Source organism: Vanellus vanellus (genome assembly GCF_965231255.1).
Source record: "Vanellus vanellus genome assembly, chromosome: 3".
Lineage (NCBI taxonomy): Eukaryota > Metazoa > Chordata > Aves > Charadriiformes > Charadriidae > Vanellus > Vanellus vanellus.
Window position 1 is genome coordinate 102,362,732 of NC_138907.1, and position 21,944 is coordinate 102,384,675.

Below are 21,944 nucleotides of genomic sequence, written 5' to 3' on the forward strand. Positions count from 1 at the left end.
ATCTGCTATGGCAGCGTTAGGAGTGAAAGGGGCCCTGGGTGTCTTTTCTGCACTAATGGCCCTGCTGGCCAACACCGGGAACTGTGCCTGGATGACAGTGGAGTCAAAGAACAGGATGTCTTTTCCATTTTTATCCATTGGAAACAAGCTTTTGGGAATGGTGGCACATGCCTCTTCCCAGGCTAAACAGTGAGTGGAAGGCAAGCAGTTCAGGAATTAGTCTAGTCTAGACTTAATTCAGGAGAAAATACATTTTCTTCTTTATTTTCCTCTAATTAAGCAAATTATTAAAATTGTACATTTTTAATTCTGGTTGTGGGAACAGGAATATGTTGTTTCACTGCAAGTAATTTTGTATTATTCTAAATGCACCAACTTTGTGGAATCTACTAGGAAAAAATTAATTTCCTGGAAGGGATAATGATACACATATACAACTTACCTAAGCTAGGATAGGAAATAATTATGCTGCAACAGGATCAGAACTCTATTTACATTTCTTTGAAACTTTTTATCTGGTACGACTATGAACTGTCTGAGCCAATTCTGTGTGGAAGAGCGCATAATATTTCTAAAGTGATTTGTGACTGGTGTATGTATTTTAAAGAGATTAACACTAACAATGTAACTCCATTTATTTCAGGCACTGTTGAATCAACAATAAGTAATATAACAAAATAGTGGTGAGATGTAAATAACAGGGGAGGGAACCTCCCGCTCTATGAGACACCAAGGTTTTTGGTAGAGCTGGATACAACTTGTTGTTAGTATAAAGGAGTGTTTGTACCAGATGAGATCTGAGAGTGCTGTTGACGGCTGTAGCATGTTCCAGTCAGGAAGCCCTGACAAGCCATAATAGAAAGAAAGGTAACTTACAGAGAAGACGTTTTTATTTCACTGGAAAGACTCAGTATGCAACAATGGAAAGAATAGATACATAAAGCAGACTACGGTACAATATAATTAGCGTAGAAGACTATGGCTAACCCAAAGTAGCTAAAATCAACTTCTCAATATCACACTCATTTTGTCCACGTAGAATCCTGAAATAACCATTTTCTCCCCAAGATTTTCCCCATGAATTTGCAGCAATCTAAAAAAAAAAACAAAGAAGAAAAAAATATCAATTTTAATTTTAAATTAGTATGTAAAAATGTGAGCTGTAAAATGCAAAAGAATCTTTTGTGTTAGTTTCCTTTGTAAGAAACAGTTTCTCAGGTTTGGTGCACTGACAATAAGAATGCATCTTTTTCTTATTTATAATAATTTGTTCCTTTTTGGTGGTTTGTTTTGTTTCAAAACCAATTAAAAAATCAATAAAGATGGAATACTATTTCTACAAAGCAGTTTGAGAAATTGAAGCAGAAATCATTAGATCATTCAACTACTGGCTGGAGAAAGTGGACATCGAAAGAACAATGGTCAAAATTCCAATTACAACTAATCTGCTAAAGAGACATCCAAGATACAAAAAAGCTGACTTTTAATAAATTAGGTTTCATTTGGGTAGCTGTTGATATATTGAGCAATTAAGTTTCTAATGAAGTCAGCAGAAGTTTTGCCCTAGATGTCAATGAAACTACCTCCCATAAGTCCTGCCATCAGCTATGTAAACTCTAAATTGCCTTCTGCTGAACACAGGAATGAGATGAGCTGTTAATCATAATCAAAGTGATACAATCTGAGTTACTCTAAATGTCTGAAAACCAATGTTGTTTTTTTTTCTCATAGCTAGATAGCATTTGCCAACGCTGTTTAAATAGATAGTTTGTCTTTTCCAAATGTTCTGACAAATAATATTGATTACTTTTATTGAGTCTTATTTGCAGGCATCAAAAAGAACTGAGTCTTCACAGGAAATCTGAATAATATTCGAGAATTTGAATAAGATTTGAGACAGAAAAGAAAGTGTAGGAAAAAATACAGATATAGGTGGGAGATCGGAGGAAACAGGCTTTGAAATTGAGGTAGGTGATGGTATAGTTCAAGGGTCAGCATGATAACAGTCGCCAGAAAGGGAGTAGAATTATGCAGGAGTTTTTACGGTGAAGGAAAAAAAACAGATGCAGGGAAAGTGAATGAAAGGAAATAAGTTGTTTTTACATAATCTGTGTTGTAGAGTTTCTTTTTCTTCTGCCTCAAAACACAGTGCTAAGGATTCACTTACCCAGAACTTCTGTTTCTGACCATTTTTGTCAGCTAGTGCTCCCCACCTGTTACAAGAGATGGTACTAGTGAGACCTTTGATGCATATTTTCACATTTTGTAGCTTTAAACAAGCAACCAGAAAAGAAAAGCTTGTCTTAATTGTCCTAATACCAGTATCAGAACAAAGGATGACTGATAGACATCTCCATGTTTAAATAACAAGCTCTGATGACGATGATGAAAATGAAGATAAGTATCTTGCTAGCCAGAAGCCAAATTTCCATAAGGGACTACAAAAACTTAACAGAAGTATAGTTTTAGTTTGTCATTGCAAAAACCTGTTTTAATTGACAGATTATCTCCTCTGGAGAGCTTGCCAGCTGAACTGAACTGAACTGTGTAGGAGTATTGATATTTATGTGAACACATTTCTTCAATTCAGCTGAAGATCCCCAGGAACATTTTTGTTAAAGATCTCATCCAACACCTTTACAAAAATAGCTGGCGAGTTGGGACTGAAAATGTTCCCAGCTTTTCTCAGCTCAAATTAAATTGCTGACAACCTAATCTGTTCGACCGCACAGCATAGGGGATGACCTGTAAACTTACTTGGTGTTTCTTTGACATCTTTGAGGACATGCTAAATATTGTGGCAATATCCATGAAACCACACAAGATTGTCCCCACCTGCCAGGTGATAGGACTTTCATAATGGTGTGGTTGTAGCTGAGCTGCACAGTGCTCTGAGTTGTTAAGCCTCACGGTATATATATGGGGCAGAAGTTCCAAGGTCGTCATCTGGATGTAGTTCAATGAGCAAAAGCTGCCCTGCACACCTTAGGTAGCTAGGTATATATGGTATGTCTACTGAGTGCTTAAAGAGCTCTGTCTTGTTTTGCATTTATACAATGAATGCCTGTCTAGTTACTAATCACAGGTCATGATGCTTGGGGGCTTATAAAAGGGCAAAAATAAACAGAAAGTGAAAGATGTGAACTTTTACATGTTTTCCCACAGTATAAAGTTAATCCTAGAATATACAGAAGGCCATTGACAGGGTGTTTATTGATGTGTATCCCGCCAATGCCACGGGTTTGAGCTGTATTTGCAGCGCTCCATTCACTTCAAAAGGCAAGCAGCAAAAACGTGATGAGAAATCCTACACTGTGAATGCGGAAATTAGGATTTTTGTGTCATCTTTGTGAAACGATTTCAATAGCCGCAGTGGCATCAGCTCTCCTTGGTTAACAGTGAACCCTAATGTATGTGGAACACCTGCACTTCCAGCCGAAGGGAAAAAAAAGCAAGACAAATTGGTGACTAGCCGAGAGGGGAAGTCTGGATTACCGTTGCAAGCACAAATTGTAGCTACTGCTCATTAAATGCAAGGAATCATAAAAACAATGTTTGTCATTGAATGACCATTGAATATAATTGTTTTTTAAAAAGGCCTCATGATGCTTTTTCTTTGAATTATCACGTGAAAGTTCAGGGATTGTTAATAATCTTTGCCATTTCCTTGCCAAATATATTTCAGATGCAGTCTGTCATGGTCATAAATGAAAACAAAAAACCATATAACAGGCTATTTGACTTCATATCAGATTCAGATTTACTTCTTTCCTCGTGATGATTTTACTAAAAAAAATTACATCAGCTGCAGTGTGAAAGTCCAATATTTACATCAGTCTTAAAGACAGAGGAAAATTGCCTTGGGTTTATATTCATGTATTCCCGCATTCAGTACTATACATTATCTCTCCCACTTGTTTCAGCAGGATGATGACCAGTTCCTGTAGACTCACATTTCTGTGATTAAATATTTTTCTAACATTTGTTAATTAAAAAAAAAAAAAAGTCAACTTCTAGCTTCATACAATGATAAGAATTTATTGATTCTCAGGAATGTGTCTAAGTGGAAGAAAACTTAGAAACCAAAATGGAAAAAGATCCTTTTTTATCCTTGACTACAACATAGCCATGAATTTAATTTACTAGGTTTTGTTCCATCATAGTCAGATACAAACAGACGTACTTGACATATTTGCATTTTATCTCACAGTTCAGAAAGAAGAGCTGTTTACTCAGTAATCCATGCCCAAGGGCATTCATCCAAATACTCTAAATTAAAATACATTAAATTAAAGTATACAAGAGTGCAGCCACTGGGTCAAGAAAAGTGACTTGACCATTTATTCAGGACCTGCCATTCTGCGTCCAGAGCACTGTGCCCAGTTTTGGCCTTCCCCGTACAGGAAAGACATTAACAGGCTGGAACAAGACCAGCAGGAGTGCACCGAGATGTCTGGAATCTGGAGCACATGATGTACAAGGAGAGGCTGAGGGAGGTGGCTTTGTTCAGCCCTCAGGAGAGGTAGCTCAGGCGAGATCTATTTGTTGTCTTCTGCTTTACAAAGGGAGAGTATAGAGAAGATAAAGCAGACTCTCCTCATACATGCACAGCCAACGGTCAGAAGATGACAATCACAGTTTTCAGAAAGGGAAATTGCAATTGGACATAAGGAAAAAAAGTATTTTACAAGAGTGGTTGGGCATTACTGAAGTGAGAGGTTGTGGAATATGCATCCTCAGAGATATCCAAAACTCAACCTGAGAAGCCCCATGAGCCTTAACTGTGAAGGTGGGTCTGCTTCAAACTGGGAGATTAAACTAGATGACCTTCAGAGATCCTTGCTAATCTAATGTATTGAATGATGTAAGCAACTCGATCTAAGATGGCACTGCCAACTTAGGGCGCAGAGAGCTGGACCAAACAACTTCCAGCCTCAGTTAGTCTACAGCTCTAGGAGTTATAAATTTTGTATTCAGTGCATAGATTTTGTGAAACAGTTAAATAATGAAGTATACTAATAGAACGTGATGGGGCAAGTGATTTTCCCTTTTTTTTTTTTTTTTTTTTTTTGTGTGTGTGGCTGCAGTCTAACAAGCAGATAATAAGGTTGATTTACTGTTTACTGATCGAAACCAGTCTTGGGGTTAGTGCATGAATCAGTAGCAGGACTTAGCAGGAAGTGTGGAACTGAGTGTCATCTCCCTAGATGCTGACCTGTACTGGTGGCAGCTGTGGCTTGAGGTCCCAGGCCTGTTTACCAAACCTTTCCCAAAACTTGTCATGGTTTGTTCAGGGTTGTTCCAAAGACTGGCTGAGATTCACCAATTCTCATTTCTCGCAGGCTAACGCGCTTCTCTCAGTCTGAAAAAGCACTCAGCTGTAATGGAAACAGCTGTTGTTTTGTGAACCACGTTCTATATATATTGTTCAATGATGCAGTGTTTGTAGCCACATGCCAGTTTGATTTGACATCTTGCCTCTGGGAATGAATGCCAGCTCCATCAAGAGCCTTTCTGGGTATTTCTTGTCTCATTCATACCGATATAACTTCTAAAGAGGAAGCAATTCTTTCAAAAAGCTCCTAGATGGAAAGCTTTTCTGCATTAGTATCTTTGGGAAAGAAGGACATATTTTTCTAAAATAGATTTCTCAATTTTCTAAAATACATTTCTCAGCATAAGTACTGCATTTGATATTTACAATTTCTCTTTTTCCCTTTTCCTGCCTGTAAAGTTATACTTCAGTAGTTTTCATGAGTTCAGCCTTACTGATGGAATAAATTCATTCTACGTTGTATCCCTTAGTTGCACCTATCAAACATATTATGGCATCCAAGCACAGCTTCCATTTTAAGCTTAATTTAAGTTTAGATTCCTCAGAGAAAACAAATCTCTAAATATGCTTTCTGCTGCTAAGCCAGGCATCTGAGGGCGAATTTTCTGAGTTATAAAAAAATATATGACATAAATGAATAATATTAAATTCAGTTTGAATTTTAACGGCTGTTTTACTTGCTGCTGTAAGTACTACTCCTTGAAATATGAACAAGGACTGACTGAGAGAGTTTGTTAAAATGATCAGATAAGACTTAGTGATCTGAAAATAAGTTAAGAGGAAACGTTAACCTTCTAAAACTCTTAGCCATCCACTAGGACGATGGCATCTGGATAAACTGGATAGCATCTTATTTCAACAATTCAGAAAAGTCTTGTCTCAATAGAGTTCATGTCCTGTATGTTTTCCTACATAGACAGGACTCTGTACAAATATCCTTTCCTGATAATCTTTGAGATTTGACTTCTTTATTTATTTCATATTTTAAAATATGCATTAGTTGCAAAAGTTTACTCATTAATAAATTAAAAAGGAGCCCTCATGGAAGACATTATAGGAGTCAAAAGTAACCTGGTTCATTATTGATAGCAACCGTGGAAAGTGATGACATTCCAGATCATTTTCCCTGGACAGTAGCAGAGCAGAGAAAATGTTGATTGGTCCCTCAAAATCTTCTAAACCAAAATTTTTTAAAAAATTGAGTAACTATAAGTTAAGGTATAATCCCGAAGGAACTATATAAGCCTGGACAGTAGCAGAGCAGAGAAAATGTTGATTGGTCCCTCAAAATCTTCTAAACCAAAATTTTTTTAAAAATTGAGTAACTATAAGTTAAAGTATAATCCCGAAGGAACTATATAAGACATTGGGGTTTAAAAATGAAACCCATACCACCCGGTTCTGTCCCAGAAAAGTGAAAGATTTGTAGAGATTATGAAAGGCACCAGTACTACAGGGATATTATTTATCAATGCAAATTTTTGCGGTGGGTATACTGTACAAAAATAGAATACATAATAGCTCCTTTACAATATTTTCAAAAACATGGTTAGTAGAGTATACTACTGTTTTACTGGTCTCTTCTGAGATTTAAGCAGTACATTGGCATTATTATCCTTAATGTAAATGTTAATGTCAGAACTGGAATTAGAATTTGTCTTTTTCCTGGCAGTAAACCACTGAGGGATTTAGTTCAAGATTAAGATTTCTAAAATTATGTGTCCCACAGTAGCAAGCAGAGTATACTGGGATCCATTCACTTGCCTAAATGCAGATATCTAGGGCTATTCAAGATGCCTTAGGGCACCTGGGACATCCACATGTTTCTGGCAGATATGACAGAGGACCTATAAGACATCCATGTCCTTTTGGAGACACAGCCAGGTGGGAAGCCCTTCCCACTTCTAGTAGCCCCAAATATTTGTGTGGGGGCAACTAATGGATCCCCAAGCAGTTGTAGCTGAGTTGCCTTCCAGTCTCCACTGACTCTGTTAACCAAATCACCATCTCTGTGGTGAGAATTTGGCTACCTAGCACTTCACACTTGCCTGAATCTTAAATTGAATCCTGACATAATTAATTGCTTACTGAAGCATGAGATGAGTAAAGGAGAAGACTGGAAATTATTAGGGAAGATACAACGAATAAAGTGTTAGAATGGGAATCAACGGGCAATTGAATGTATCAGCTTCCAGAATTACACAACAGTAACACAGGATTTCAGAATAAATGAGGAGGAGAATTAAGACGTCACAGATTGAAAGACTTGGATTCTGTCCATCTTAAACCATCAAGGATAAAATCAAAGAATTTAGAGAAACAAGTAAAATTATCATATTAAACGACATGGAAATTACAGTTCTGATATATATAATTTTTTCCCAACATAGCACAAAATCATAGATGTTACAGTTTGGTTGAACAAAATTAAACCAGGAATGTATTGTGCTAAAAAGATTGTTAAATTAATCTGGGATGCATTTTATGTTCCCTCGTGGCTTGGAGCAAGAGTTGGTTTAGGGACCAACAGATTGGAAGGGAAAATAACACTCAAGTTATTTTTTCGTGTAAAACAGCTGTGCCTTGGAGTCTTAGTCATGGAACAGAACCTCTTTGTGCTGTGCATTGTAAGTTAAAATGATTTCCTAGAAGAGCAAATCCTGTTGAATTATCTCTAAAGAAAAGAAATGTGAATCTATTTATGAATCTGAGAGGCATCAATATTTTGACTATGAGTCGAAGTCAATGGGAATTAATAAACGATTGTCACTACTTCATAAAAAACTATGACACTTTCAGAGTTGTTGCAGATATAATTTATTGAATACAGTCAATATTGTATCTTTTCTTACAGTTCTTTTTTTTTTCTCTGACAGTTCTTGTTCCTGAGATCTTGTAGTTCATGTAGCTAATGTAGTCATTACCAATTTTTCCTAAAGTACACCTATCCAAACTACATGTTTCTAACTAATGTCATTCTGACCTGGTTGAAGGTAATCAGAGACTCCCAGTGCCTCCCGGGAAGCCAAGGCCTTGGAAGCTAACAGATATGGTAGTGAGCAGCAAACTAGACATGGAGTCTGCTCTAGGAATATCAACAACCTCAGAAAGAAAACCCAAGAAGCCGAGCTTAAAAGTAGGCAAGATCATGCACGTCTGGAGCACTACACTAAACCTGATAAGTCACTGCTAGAAATAAAAAGAGCAACGGGTATTTGTGTGACAAACTGAGAAAAGAATACGTCAAAATATATAGACTCTTACAACCTAGATGTGTGTAGGGCTCAAATGCCAAGAAGAAAGAGAAAATTGTCATCTATTAGTCTATAGATAGAATAGGGGGAAGAAGTCCAGGAAAGAAAATATCAAGAAAAATTATCCCAACAACGAAGCAACTTAACTCCCAGTGGAATTAGCTCTCAAGTGGAAATGACAGAGCCTTAAAAGTGAGTTGACGCATTCTTGGACAACTTCCATTAGAGAACAATATTACATTTTCTGGAAGATGACCAGAAATAACTAATAACATTTTTTTGTTTCTTGCTTTTGCGATTATTCCGGCTTGATGTTTACTCCAAATGAATGGCATTTCAAAAGCAAACAGATGCTGGACCTCATTACTCACAGAGACAGGGAATCTATTAGGGTTATTTTTACAAAGCTTTAGACCACTAATGTCACTGCCTTTGGTATTTTTAGGAAAAGCTTTCAACCTTACCTCCTCCAAAATTCCCATTTTTATTAAGAAGAAAAAGAAGAGATTTTAAGGAATCATTAAAGAGAAGTTCTGCCTATCATTTGCCAAAAATTACTTATAAAAGGGAGATTTCTTTTGTCTGAAAAAAATATTCTATAAGAAATACATCACTTAACTTTTCCAGAAGAAACCCTTATGATTTTCAATCAAAAATAACCTTGAATAAAAAGAAGTAAACGCAATAAAAAGAAGTAAATACAATAAAAGGAAGTAATTTCACGAAACTGTATTCAGTCCCCTTCAGGAGAAAAAGTAAGCAAGGTATTTCCATTTATTCAAGAGAAACCAGCTCCAACTGATAAAAGGATGAGTACTTGTGTGCTTCCATAAAAGGATTTTCATAATTTTGTGTCCAGTTTTATATAGTAGAGGCACCTTTGCTGTTCTTTTCAGTAATCACTTTCCCTTGATATTGACTCTGTAGGTGTAGTCCCTGAATGCACAACATTTCCTGACAATTGAAAAACTAGAATATGGAGGCTGTTTCAGTATTCTTCCACAGAATGGAAACTGGTTTTGTTGAACATTTCCTATTTTCCTTTTCAAGAAACTGTATCACTACAATGAAGGCGGACTTCACAGGAGAAGTATAAAGAAAATTTTCAGAAAAAAACATAGTAGTTGGTAATTAAAGATCATTGAATACAACAATAAAAAAGCTAGAAATACAACCTAACACAACAAAAGGGTTATCAGCGGTGGCTTCAAAACTGAGGTGTTTTGTAGGAGAAGAGAATCTAGGTTCTAGCATGCTTACATTCAGCTTTGTAGGTAAAAGATTGTTAACAGCAAATACAGCGAAGGCACCTGAAGGGTGTGTTTAATGATATTATACAAACTGACTCCTTAAGACATCAAGTAGAAAGAAATAAGGCCTTAAAAGTAACGAAGAATGTCAGGTCTCAAGCTGGTGTAGATAGCTTGAAATCTGTTATCTGTTGACCTGCAGATCTGTTGATGTTAGTGGAAGTCAGTGCTTTGCATTAACGGAGGAGTTAAACTGAACACCAGTGCTCGAGGAATCAGCATTCTGCATCAACTTTCCAACTTCTGCCATTCAGCAATTTATATCAAGAACAGACTCTTCTCATGTACTGACAGTGCCCATCTAGCAATCAAAAATACCCAAACAGCAAAATATAATTTTAAATCACTCCTGCGATATTTGTTTTTCAACCACTTCCATTCACAGTTGCAGTTTCAAAGTTATACAGTTTGTAGGTTGAATGTTGAATTCCCTGACGTCACTGGCAAAACTCCCAGATTTACAGGAATAAAGCAAAGATTTGTCTCTGGTTTATTTGTTTGTTTGCTTGCAATGCCTCCTCCCTGTCTTTCTAGAGTGGGGGTGCATTGAAGATAGGATTGTGTCAGATCCTATCTTCACAGACAGAAGCAATAAATTTGTTGAAAAAGAGTATACATAGAGGATGTATAAAGGAAACATATATATTCTGATTTTAAGGTTACGATCTTTATTCATATTTTGATTTGTCAATTTTTTCCTAATTTTCTTCTTTTTGAAATATTTTCAGTTCTGTTAATTTCTTCATTCACAAGGACCTTTGGTCAAATAAGACAACAAGAAAACCTCATATAGCCTCCAATACAGCCACAATATAAACATAGAAGAGAATATTTCAGTTGGAAGAGACCAACAATGATCATCTAGTCCAACTGCCTGACCAATTCAGGGCTGAGCAAAAGCTAAAGCACATTGTTAAGAACATTGTCCAAATGCCTCTTAAACACTGATAGGCCTGGGGCATGGACCACCTCTCCAGGAAGCCTGTTCCAGTGTTTGACTACCCTCTGGGTAAAGAAATGCTTCCTAATGTCCAGTCTAGACCTCCCCTGGTGCAGCTTTGAATCATTCCCACACATCCTTCTGGATACCAGGGAGAAGAGATCAGCACCTCCCTCTCCACTTCCCTCCTCAGGAAGCTATAGGGAGCAATGAGGTTGCCCTCAGCCTCCTTTTCTCCAAACTAGACAAGCCCAAAATCCTTAGCTGCTCCTCGTGGGACACGTCTTCCAGCCCTTCACCAGTTTTGTTGCCCTCCTCTGGACACGTTCAAGGATCATCCTTCTTAAATTGTGGGGCCCAGAATTGCACACAGTGTTCAAGGTGAGGCTGCACTGACCCTGAATACAGCAGGATAATCACCTCTTTTGACTGGGTGGCTATACGGTGTTTGATGCACCCCAGGATGCGGTTTGCCCTCTTGGCTGCCATAAACCATGGGATTTCCACAGTTATGGAAAATAAGAAATAAGAAGAAATAAAGAAATAAGATATTTCTTACCCTTTCCACCTCTGAAAAAAAATGGTGGTGATCAAACAAGACTTCGTGAAGTCTAAATCTATCCAGTTCAAATTTAGGGAACCAAAACATTCAGATTAGAAAAAGAACCACTCTCTACTATCAAGAGAGAGGAATACGTCCTGAAGATAATTCATCCCGTCTTAGGGCTGACCACAATCAGTGCTAACAAACTGGACTCATTTGTCTCTCTAATACTATGGTTTCTATGCAGGCATTGCAAATTTGCTGTCACCACACTGGCCAAACAAATGATGAAATCTCTTGGGCAAAAATGCTGTCTTCCCATAGACTATATATATACAGCAACAGGATACAAAGATTACTTGGTCCCTCTCATCTTGACCTGGTTTATTTTAATACCAAAGTTCTGCTTTCATAAAAGGCTCACAATGCCTCCTTGCTCAAACAAAAAGAGCGGCACAGAAATGCCAGCGATCTAAGGCTTTTCATCTCACTTTCTTCTCTGTACTTGGTTGTACAGCTGTCATAATGCTACCAGACAAAAAAAAAGGTGTAACTATTGCAGGTTATGTCCTATTCTTAGTGCTGTAACACAAAATCCTAGTACCTTCAAAGACTAGGATTTTTATTTACTCAATTAGACAAAAGATTAGTTCTTAATCTTTAGTTAAGAAGAAGGTTAGGGTCGTTTACTAGTATTCTCCGCAAGACAAAACTACTTAGAAAATTGTTGCTGGAATTTGAAATTACGGTTTTGCCTGGACTTTTCAGCATGAGAGATGAATCAAAGTATCAGTGAGCTGATAATTAAATCATTCCCACAAGTCTACCATAATGAATTATATGAGGAACAGTCTCATGGATTTAATTGCATGAATCATCAAACACTGTGCATATCTTTTCCCCATGACCTTCTAATGCATTTCTCTTTGTTGTAAAGTATTTTGGGGTCTTTCCATTTAATTTTTAAACTATAATACCTGATGTTGATTGTCTGACAATAATAAAGGAGATTCTTTTCCCCCATGAAAGAAAATGGGAACTCAATACAAGGGTTTTTTAGTCAGGAAGGAAATAATTTGGGTCATGACTTTTGGTAGTTTAAGGTGTTGCTTTTTTGTTGATATTCTGAGTCTAACCTCAAGTGAGGACAAATGAAGAGGAAAATGAAGAGAAAAACAATGTCTTCAAAGCCAAAACCTGAGATGTCACTAACAGTAGTCACTGGTATCTTTTTTTAAACCTTTGGACTTTGCACTGGTGAGTCATTTAATTTTGTATTAAATCTTAGAGTGGTGTTGCTCTCTCTGGCTATCCTTTCAACACTAAAACACAAGTTTTTGCCTCACATGTCAATTTTACCTCCTTTAGTACGGCTTTTTGTGTTAAGAAACATTCAACCAATGTTTTTTCAGGGCATAGATGTTTCAATGCCGTTTAATCTGCTGTACTATTGAATTTAAAGCTTCCAGTGACTCATCAATAAAAATAGAGGGGAAATGTGTTTCCAGTTAATGTACATCTCTCAGTGTCCTCTTATGAAAGTCCTTTGTCATTCTGAGCACCTTCCAAACATCTGAAAATCTATCTTGTCAATGAAACAGTGTCTAAGGCTTTTAATAAAATTATTCTTGTCTCCCTCCAAACCTTAAGGTGACAGTCCACAAAATTCATTGTAGCCAAAGACTTGGGCTTTTAGGGCCTTTCTGCATTGTTCAGTATCGGGGGATCAGCAGACACAGCTTTTTGAGTGAAGGTACAGATCAGATACTGTGGCTTGGACCTGATACTGAAGTGATGCAGAGGAAAGAGTCTAAGAGAAGATTTGTCCTACCAGGCTGCAAATATTGATGACGGATACTTTACCTCATTATGCCTAACTTTGAAAAGAGATATACTTGAACTAGAACCATAGCTATTTAAGCCAATGTATTTCCTCTACGCTGAATAAACTTTGGCATCTTTACACCATCAACAAATCTGCTTCATGTTTTCTTTCCCTATGTACACCACATTTCTGTTGTCTTTTCCTACATGGAACTAAGCAATCCAGAGAAGTAGAAGGAAAAGATTAAAAAAAAAAAAAAAAAAAAGCACCAATTTTACAGAGAATCTGCTATAGAATAGACTTGACAGGTTCGTTCAGCAACTCTAGCTTAAATGTAAAGATCTGAGAGAGAAATTTGCTGCCAAGTTCATCTTTGATGTGGATTCAGTCTACTTTTATTATCAAGAGATCTTGAAATAAAGATGACAGTCTCACATGTCATTTTGGGGTCATTAGTCTTCTTAAAATAACAGAGTGCAGCTGAAAAAGTGAAAATTACCAAACTTTGACCAATTTGTCTTCCTTAGTCCCACTTACCATTCACAGTTTCATTGTGTCTCTTTAGCTTTTTTTTCATTCTGGTGTCATTAAGAGTTGTAATTGTATGTGTATATACACATAGATCCATGTATGTATGTGTGTACATATAAACAAACATACATATGGAAGACTTTCTGAAGACAGTATCCTGCTATAAATGTTATGTACCAGTCAGATGGTCATTTTGTTTTTAAGCTACTTTATTACAAGTGGGATTCCTCTAGTCTAACCTGGACATTTTAATGCCAGCTATACAAGTCTGATGTTACCCCACAGGTTCTTTAATAGTCAGCATAGAGAAGTAAGATCCAACAAAGCGATTCAACTCACCTTAAGATAGACACCTAGGACAGAGCAGATGAATAGCCATGGACAGTAAAGGGAACTATGGCTGCCTAGCAGAGATATAGGAATCTAACTTTTACACATCAAAACTTAGCTGTCATGAAACCCGGTCTCTGTTACTCGCTTTTTCGGCTTACCTGCCTGTCTCTTGAATATAGACACGGAAACTGCTTGAGAGATCCTACTCTCTCTAAATGTCAGTGGGGTCAGTCCGTCCTGACTTCAGGTTACTGAAAGCCCGATTTCACTGCCCATAGAGACTGTGATCAAACCCAAATGGTCTGCTGCCCACAATGCCCTCTGCCTGGCTGTTCCACATTTTCTTCTCCTGCTTCCATGCTGCTCTGTCTTTTCCCATTCTCTCCCTGAGCCTGAGGTCACACAGTACCTCACTGGAGATGATAGACTTATAGTCCCATCAGAGCTGATTTTATAAATAAGAAGCCTTCAAACGACAGAAAATAACTAGGAATTTCAAGTTGCAGAACAAGGGAAGCCGGTCAATGCATTTACAATCCTTATGATCCAATGACCAATTAAGCAGTTTATACGTGCCTTTCTGGTTTTGTACAAATAGTTCTTGCAAGCTTCACCAAAATTTATTTCCGTTTTATGACTCCATCACCTTTTATGTTGTACAATTCATGGGCAGTTTAAGGCATTCTCAAAAATGTTTTTGAGAGATTCTGGATATCAGTTCAATGGGGTCATTCATTATTATGGCTGCCTTTTAGAAATATTGAATCTCTTTTACAGAAGGGGTTATAAATAAAAAATCAGACTACAATAAACATCAACCCACACAAAACTGCATTTTTTATCATACATGTCAGCATGTCCGCTCCTTTTTCTCTCTCCAGGAACCACCTCAGCTAGGCAGAATGCAAATAATCATCAATATTTTTATTTGAAGTCCAACTTTAATGAGATTCTCATGAGTTTTTTATTTAGGTCAAGGAGTTTGCATTATGCTTTGCTCAAAAAACACCCACCCAAGCTTTGTGTGAGTGGAAAAGAACTTACACTCGGGCCACATATTTTATATTCAAATTAATTCAAACTAATGAATGATATGAAAAAGTAATAGCTTAATCCTGAAGACATTAAAATCTATACAAAAGAGTGTTTTCGTGGTGCAGAATCACATATTATGACTGGATTTATCATTGCTGGAAACTCAATTACACCTAGCCTTGGGCTCAAACAGCCTCCAACGTGTCAAACTTGAACTCGGATGGATAATTCTTTATATTGTTGGACACATTTGGTACTTCAGCAATGTTCAGTGAAAGTTAGTCAGTAAATGCATTTCCCACATATTAAACTCTGAACTGGACAGAGGTTTCTTAAACATCATCGCCTTCACTTTTCTTCTTTTTCCTTCACTTCCTATGTCCTTCTCCGGTACCTCAGACCATTTGGCTGTCCTCCTACTCAGTGTTTTGCACTGACCATTCCACACAACCTTTAGCAGGGAGCTGCCAGTCTCAGTCAAGCTGCTCATTTTTTTTTCTCATGAGTGGTACCTTGCCTGAGGACTGCTATCTTTTCCTTGCACAGCCTACCAGTTCTCATTTCAATCAGCATCCACATCAGCACATTAATAGCCATCCTCCTCCTCTCTTCCTCCTCAGCCATCACTTTGTCCCCCTGTGCCATTCTGGCTTAATCACTCATGTCAGTAGGTTATTCAGCATATATTTGGGGCAGCACGTCTGAGCGAATAGCTGTCATCACCGCACGCTTACACCAAGCATGCTTCATAGCCCTCCCAACACCTGCACCCACAATCTCACAGCAGCTCATCCCTGATCTGAGATATTCAAATTGCATTGCAAATTTTACTGTCTAATTTTACTGGTTTATCATGGCCCTTCAGATATACATTAAACACATACATACACATAAACTGATGCATACCGGCTGCCCTTCATAAACACCTTTTCCTAATTCAGTCCTCCATTTTTCCACATCAAATTCCAGTTTCTGTCTTTCATTGCTTCACAACATTCACTATAAGCATATCTCAGGAACTTTTATCCTTGCGTATTCCCTCTATGCCAAAGAATAAAGCCCTGTAGTGTATTCTGTAATTTGAGTGTATGCATTATTAGATACTTGTCATCTTAATGTAGCAGCACTGCTCTAGATTTGAGAGGAATCACGGAATCACGGAGTTTTCAGAGTTGGAAGGGACCTCTAGAGATCATCTAGTCCAACTCCCCTGCTAAAGCAGGATTGACAGAGCACATTACTCAGGACTGCATCCAGGCGGGTCTTGGAAAGCTCCAGAGAAGGGGACTCCACAACCTCCCTGGGCAGCCTGTGCCAGTGCTCTGCCACCCTCACCGTAAAGAAGTTTTTCCGTGTATTTGAACGGAACTTCCTGTGTTCTAACTTGTGCCCATTGCCCCTCGTCCTGTCACTGGGAACCGTTGAAAAGAGCCTGGCTCCATCCTCCTTCAACCCACCCTTTAGATACTTGTAAGCATTCATAAGGTCTCCCCTCAGCCTTCTCTTCTCCAGGCTAAAGAGTCCCACCTCTCTCAGCCTTTCCTCATAAGGGAGATGCTCCAATCCCACTAGTGTATTGTAAACACTCTTCTGCAGCAGTTTCAGTCCTGAGTGTGTATTCCTCGTGCATCCCAAATAAAATAAGCAGCATCCCAGCAGAAGTTTATTTCTGTTTGGGATGTAGAGAGCCCAGACTGCTGTGCCAGTAAGCTGTGCTTGTTAATTAGGAGGCCACCGGCAACTTTTATGTTTCAATTTGCATTCTACTTGGTGGCATTTTTTGAGGAAAATATGTCGGTTTTGTTCACAAATTGATGTGTACATGGAATATTTGTGAATACTCAGCAAAGCATTTAATTCTATAAACGAGTACATTTGAAGTTTTAGAGCAAATTTAGAGGAGATTAGAAGTTGATGGGTCTATACCTCTTTCCAGTGCTCTCTAAAACTCTCTAAAATGAGAAAATGAAACAGCAACAATCTTATGTTGGGAGCTATAACGGTGCTCCACTTCTCACAGTGAAACCTTTGGGTTTCAAACTGGTCATTGACTTTTTACTACATTCATGACTGGCAGAGGAAAAGGGTAAAAGAAATCGCTTTACTCACCCAAGGAGTTTGACTGAATGAGTTTTCCATTTCGATCCTGCTTTTTGGGAGTGTCTATAGATTCCCTCTTTGTAAAGGAAAAAGTCTTCATACACTTTCATTATAGCTAAAAAACAACAGGAAAAATCAGCACAATCAGCAAATATTGCTTCTATTCTTGTTTATGTGTTGCATTTTACCAGTGAGATTTTCTTTGTGTACTGGACAGCATAAGTGTACTTTGTAATTACACAAAATTCACTAATCGCTCAGAAGTTCCCTACTGTGAGTGAACCAAGACAAATATTCCAACAGAGTTCTCTCAAAGGCCGCTTGTCATGTTAACTGGGTTTCCCTGTCATGGAAACTCCCTCTCATGGATTTCCTCCAATACAGTAGGAAGAAACACTGCCTAGCGTAGGCTTATAAGTTTTCTCAATTCCAGTGAAGTCCAATTCAATAAAACAAATCTCCTCAAGGTTCATGCATCAAATCCTGAGTTCTGACAAGCATCTGCATATTCAAGAAAAGTATTTAACAGACAATGTACATCCTGTGAAATATGGTGGAACAATATGTATGGTTTCTTCTGAAATTCAGATAGAGTTCATTAAGTACACAGTAATCTCCTTATGGAAAACTAGGCTGTCTGTATATATGTTCATCCTGACTTTCAGCTAAAAGCATGGGAAAAAAAAACTTTTGTGTCCATTAAAAATGTAAGGCCAAAGAGCTGATGAACTGGAATTTTTTTGCAAGAGAATGAAGATTACGATTTGCATTTTATGTCTATTAATTATTCCCTAGGGTTATCATTCACTTGTTTTTTAAGAAAAATGTTTTGCATTTCTTTTCCACATTTGTTTTGTCTTTAGTACTATTTGAGTTGCTATATGGTAAGCTACCAGACCCAGAGAAATGAAAATATTTTCCAGGACTACATCACCTTTTCATTCCAGTGAACCAGAAGTATTAAAAACAAGCTTAACTCCAACTTACTTTTAGCTTATGATTTTAAGAATCTTAGAGCGCCTCACAGCTCGGAACATGAGAATTAGTGAAATCCAGTCTCCTAAAGTCTTGTACTTTGGGAGTCCCATAATGTAGAAGTTTCACTGACCATTTTTATGTCGTTGGAGCATTTATAACATGTTCCTGGTGTAGATCTGCAGTATCTGGTAAGGTGAGCTCATGCTGCAGTTTTTTGTGTCTGGCACACTTTCAAATTTCTTTTTCCTACCTGAGTATTTTCATAAACTTGAAGGAAATTAACTATCTTTACAACCTCTTGGCCTCTATCATACTTGGCTGAAAAGAGAAAACATTCACATATTTTAGGGAATGAAAGAGAACAGCTCAAAACGTGGTTAAATGAGCCCATTTGCACAGGAAACCTGGCTAGAAATATACTTTGTTAATGAGGTCACTCACATAAAAATGCTGCTGATAGCAATACGTGCGGAATAAGCAGCCATGAGGCTACCTAGGTGGCAAGTCTAGGGGAGAGCTATATCAGTTAAATCAGAAAAAAAAAGTTAAATGCTTTTAATGAATAATGTTACGGCTTCTGCCGAGCTGCCTGCAGAACCGGAGCTCACGCATATTGACAGCAACAGACCAAGTGGAAAATAGCACAAACTTTATTCTTGGTTTCTAGCTGCGAGCTCAGGGCTCTATTAGAGCTCTCTGAAAAGGTTTCCCCTTCCCTCTGCCCCCAGGCTCACCAGTGGATAGAGCCAGGAATTTAACTCTTGCGGATGTCCCTGTACCGCTACGTGAGATATCGGCTGCTGAGGTTTCTGAGCAGCAGAGGAGTCTGTGGAGGGAGAGCTGTACAAGGGAACAGGAAAAGGGGAGAAGACTCCCCCTGGCCTTAGTCCAGGTGAGGGTGTCAGAGGAAAAGTGAAGGGGATGAGTCATTCAAAAAATTAGTGTAGTGGCTGTTTTGATACCTTGGCCAAAGGGAGGCAAAGAAAGAGGAGTGAGTGAAAGGACTGCAAAATTCACTTCTCCCACAGGAGGTCTGAGGTTAGAATATCTCATCTATCGTCAGACTGAGACACGAGAAAATAGTTTCATTTCTAAATCACATTGTTCTTTGAAATCAAGGTCCGTATGTTCAGTTTCAGAAAACAATTTATTCTTTATCAGCAACTCTGAACCAAACACATGTTCTCGGCTCTGTGAAGAAATATCATACCTAAATTATTTCCAGTGAAATGAAATAGAAAATTTTCAAGTGTGTTTCCAGAATACCTTTAGTCTGTGTAAGAGAATTTTTTTCCAAGATGACATTTATATCTACATTTAGTCTGTGTGTATATATTTCTATGTATGTACATATTTGTATAGACATGTAAATATATATGTATATCCATACCTATATGTCTATACCTTGCAATCAGGAGCTAAATGGTACAGTCATTGGAGTTAAGTGGGCTGGGTACATGAAGTGTAGGGTGGACAGAGAGATGATAATTCAAAATCAAGCACTGAGATATTTATATTCATTCAGTAACTTTGTCCTGATATGGACTGTGACTTGGACAGGATGAGATGATCACAGTCCACAGACTGACTTTGTTCCCTCCCACGTAGAAGAGACTTTGCATTTTCCAAAAGGAATGGATTAATTATTAATGAATTGGAAGAAGTAGCAATTTTCATCAGGTTGACTGTAGCTCATGCATGAATTACCTCAGCCATGCTGAGCTGTCAGATCTACGCATACGAATGCAGCAGATTATAAGATTCATTCCACTATGGTTTCCTCCACATAAAAGTCTTAAATAGGAATTTGTGTCTCTAAGACACAGGAAGATACAAAAAACTAAAAGCAGTTGCTACAAAAGGAACTAAAATGTAGCACTGTACATTAATGTAGCCTAGTGCTTTCTTCACATCTTTTCCTTGTGATAGCAAATTAAATACTCCTTTTTTTTCCCAAGATCGTGATAGCTAAAATTATATGTTTTGTAGGGTCAAAACTTTGATGTATTGCCAACAGTGTGTTTGCTTTTCTTTTGTTTGAGACTGACTAATGCAACAGAAAGGATTACTTTTCTACTTCAGCACTATAACTTTGAGAGTATTTCCTAAAGTCCATTTAAAAAAAAAAAAAGATGAATGGGCAGTATTAGATTGTTTATTTGAATGTTTTCACTATGTTTATTTGAGAACGGATTTTTTAAAAACTAGTGTTTGATCATTTGCATCTGAAAGTGTTAATTGCTCAGTTCCTGTACCATATAAGACAATTATGTGTGCCAGAGAGAAATTGTCATTCAGACATGAAAGCTGTATAACAGAAAGGTCTCGATTACATTCCTACACCTACTGTTTCACAATTGTTAAAAAAAAATATTTTTCTTAACTTTGAATATGCCCAAAAATCCAAGTACATTGATCATCAAACACGATGACTTTCTACATCATGATCTTGAAAAGTTCTTGAATGTTTTCCAGCTATTAAACATTACTTTTAGTACATTAGATAAGACCAGCCATAAGCAATTAGTAAGTTCTTAAGGAATGACAAGAGAATGAATAATGGAAAAATCTCTGTCAGTAGCTGAAGATCATTTGCAGGATGTTTTGAAAAAAAAATAAAGTATGATACAGTTTTAAAATTAGAATTATGCCCTGTTTGCATTTGCAGTACAGGAAGATAGAAGAGAGAATCAGTGACAAATTATTGGGTCATAACTGTGACTCATCTAAAAATCTCATTACAGCAAAAAGAAAAAGTGGAAAGTGATTTCACTCAGTGATATACACTCTCAGTTATACACTTTTCTTTAGATCTTGATTTTTCAACATATAGCATTACCTTAACCTGATACAGACATTTTCTCTGAAAAAAAAATAAAGCTTTTACATTTAAAAAAAACTCTATGAATTATTGAGTGGTTAAAACATAACAAATGAATATAGATTATATTATGTGGAAGATTTAGTACTGACTGATTAATCCAGCAAACCGTGTATACATGGACTACAAATGCAGTATTGGAGAGAGGTCTGAAATTTTGTCTTGAGGATCCTAATTTTTCAATTTTCTTAAAACCAGTGGAAATTACTGTGTTTGCTTCTAGTTCAAATGCAACACGGGAAAGAGTATTTTCCTTAAGCAAACTTGAGCAGAACAAAAATGACTGATAATATGGAGCTTGTTAAGTCTGAGCTTCAGAATAATTGCAACTGCCCACATAAAGAGCTTTAAGAAGCAATTTTAACTCCCTAATGCACTGAAATTAATTACTTCTAACAGTCAAGACCATTTCAATAATAAATTGGAGGTTATGATAATTGGGGGCAGTAGAAATGCACAAGTCCCGTAAAGTAAAATGCTTTGGTTTATGCACCAGCCATCCCTCCAAGAGGGGTGGACTCCCTGCACTATGGCCTTTCCCCATCACCCCAAACCCCGCATCCCTCAACCTCTCCAGTTACACTGGCCTGGGGTCTGAGCAGGAACCTTCATTTTCAGGTGCTGTCAGCACCATCCATGACATCCAGACAGTATTCAAGCTAAACAACTCTTTTGCCAGTCCCTCACTCCCTGCCAAGGTCTTTTTATTTCTCTAAGAGGTCAGGGATCTTCGTTGCGGGGTTCAGCAGAAAAATTCAAAAGTGATAGCCCTCTACAACCAACAAGAGCATTTGGGCTCTTAAAGGGGAAATTCTGGGAGTATTCCAGCACTGAATGATTTGCTGGAGGGCCCATATCCTGCAATGTTGCCTTCAGAG

General features: G+C 37.6%; 1 protein-coding gene across 1 annotated transcript in view; it reads right to left on the reverse strand.

The window, feature by feature from the left end:
• Positions 1–903: 903 nt before the first annotated feature.
• Positions 904–21,944, reverse strand: part of TINAG (tubulointerstitial nephritis antigen) — a 48,525-nt gene continuing 27,484 nt past the window's right edge. The window contains exons 9-11 of the mRNA XM_082480885.1: positions 17,217–17,322; positions 2,168–2,213; positions 904–1,093 (exon numbers count right to left, since the gene is read on the reverse strand). Coding sequence (XP_082337011.1) covers positions 983–1,093; positions 2,168–2,213; positions 17,217–17,322 — 263 coding nt within the window. The 3' untranslated portion in view covers positions 904–982. The remainder of the gene's footprint in view (positions 1,094–2,167; positions 2,214–17,216; positions 17,323–21,944) is intronic.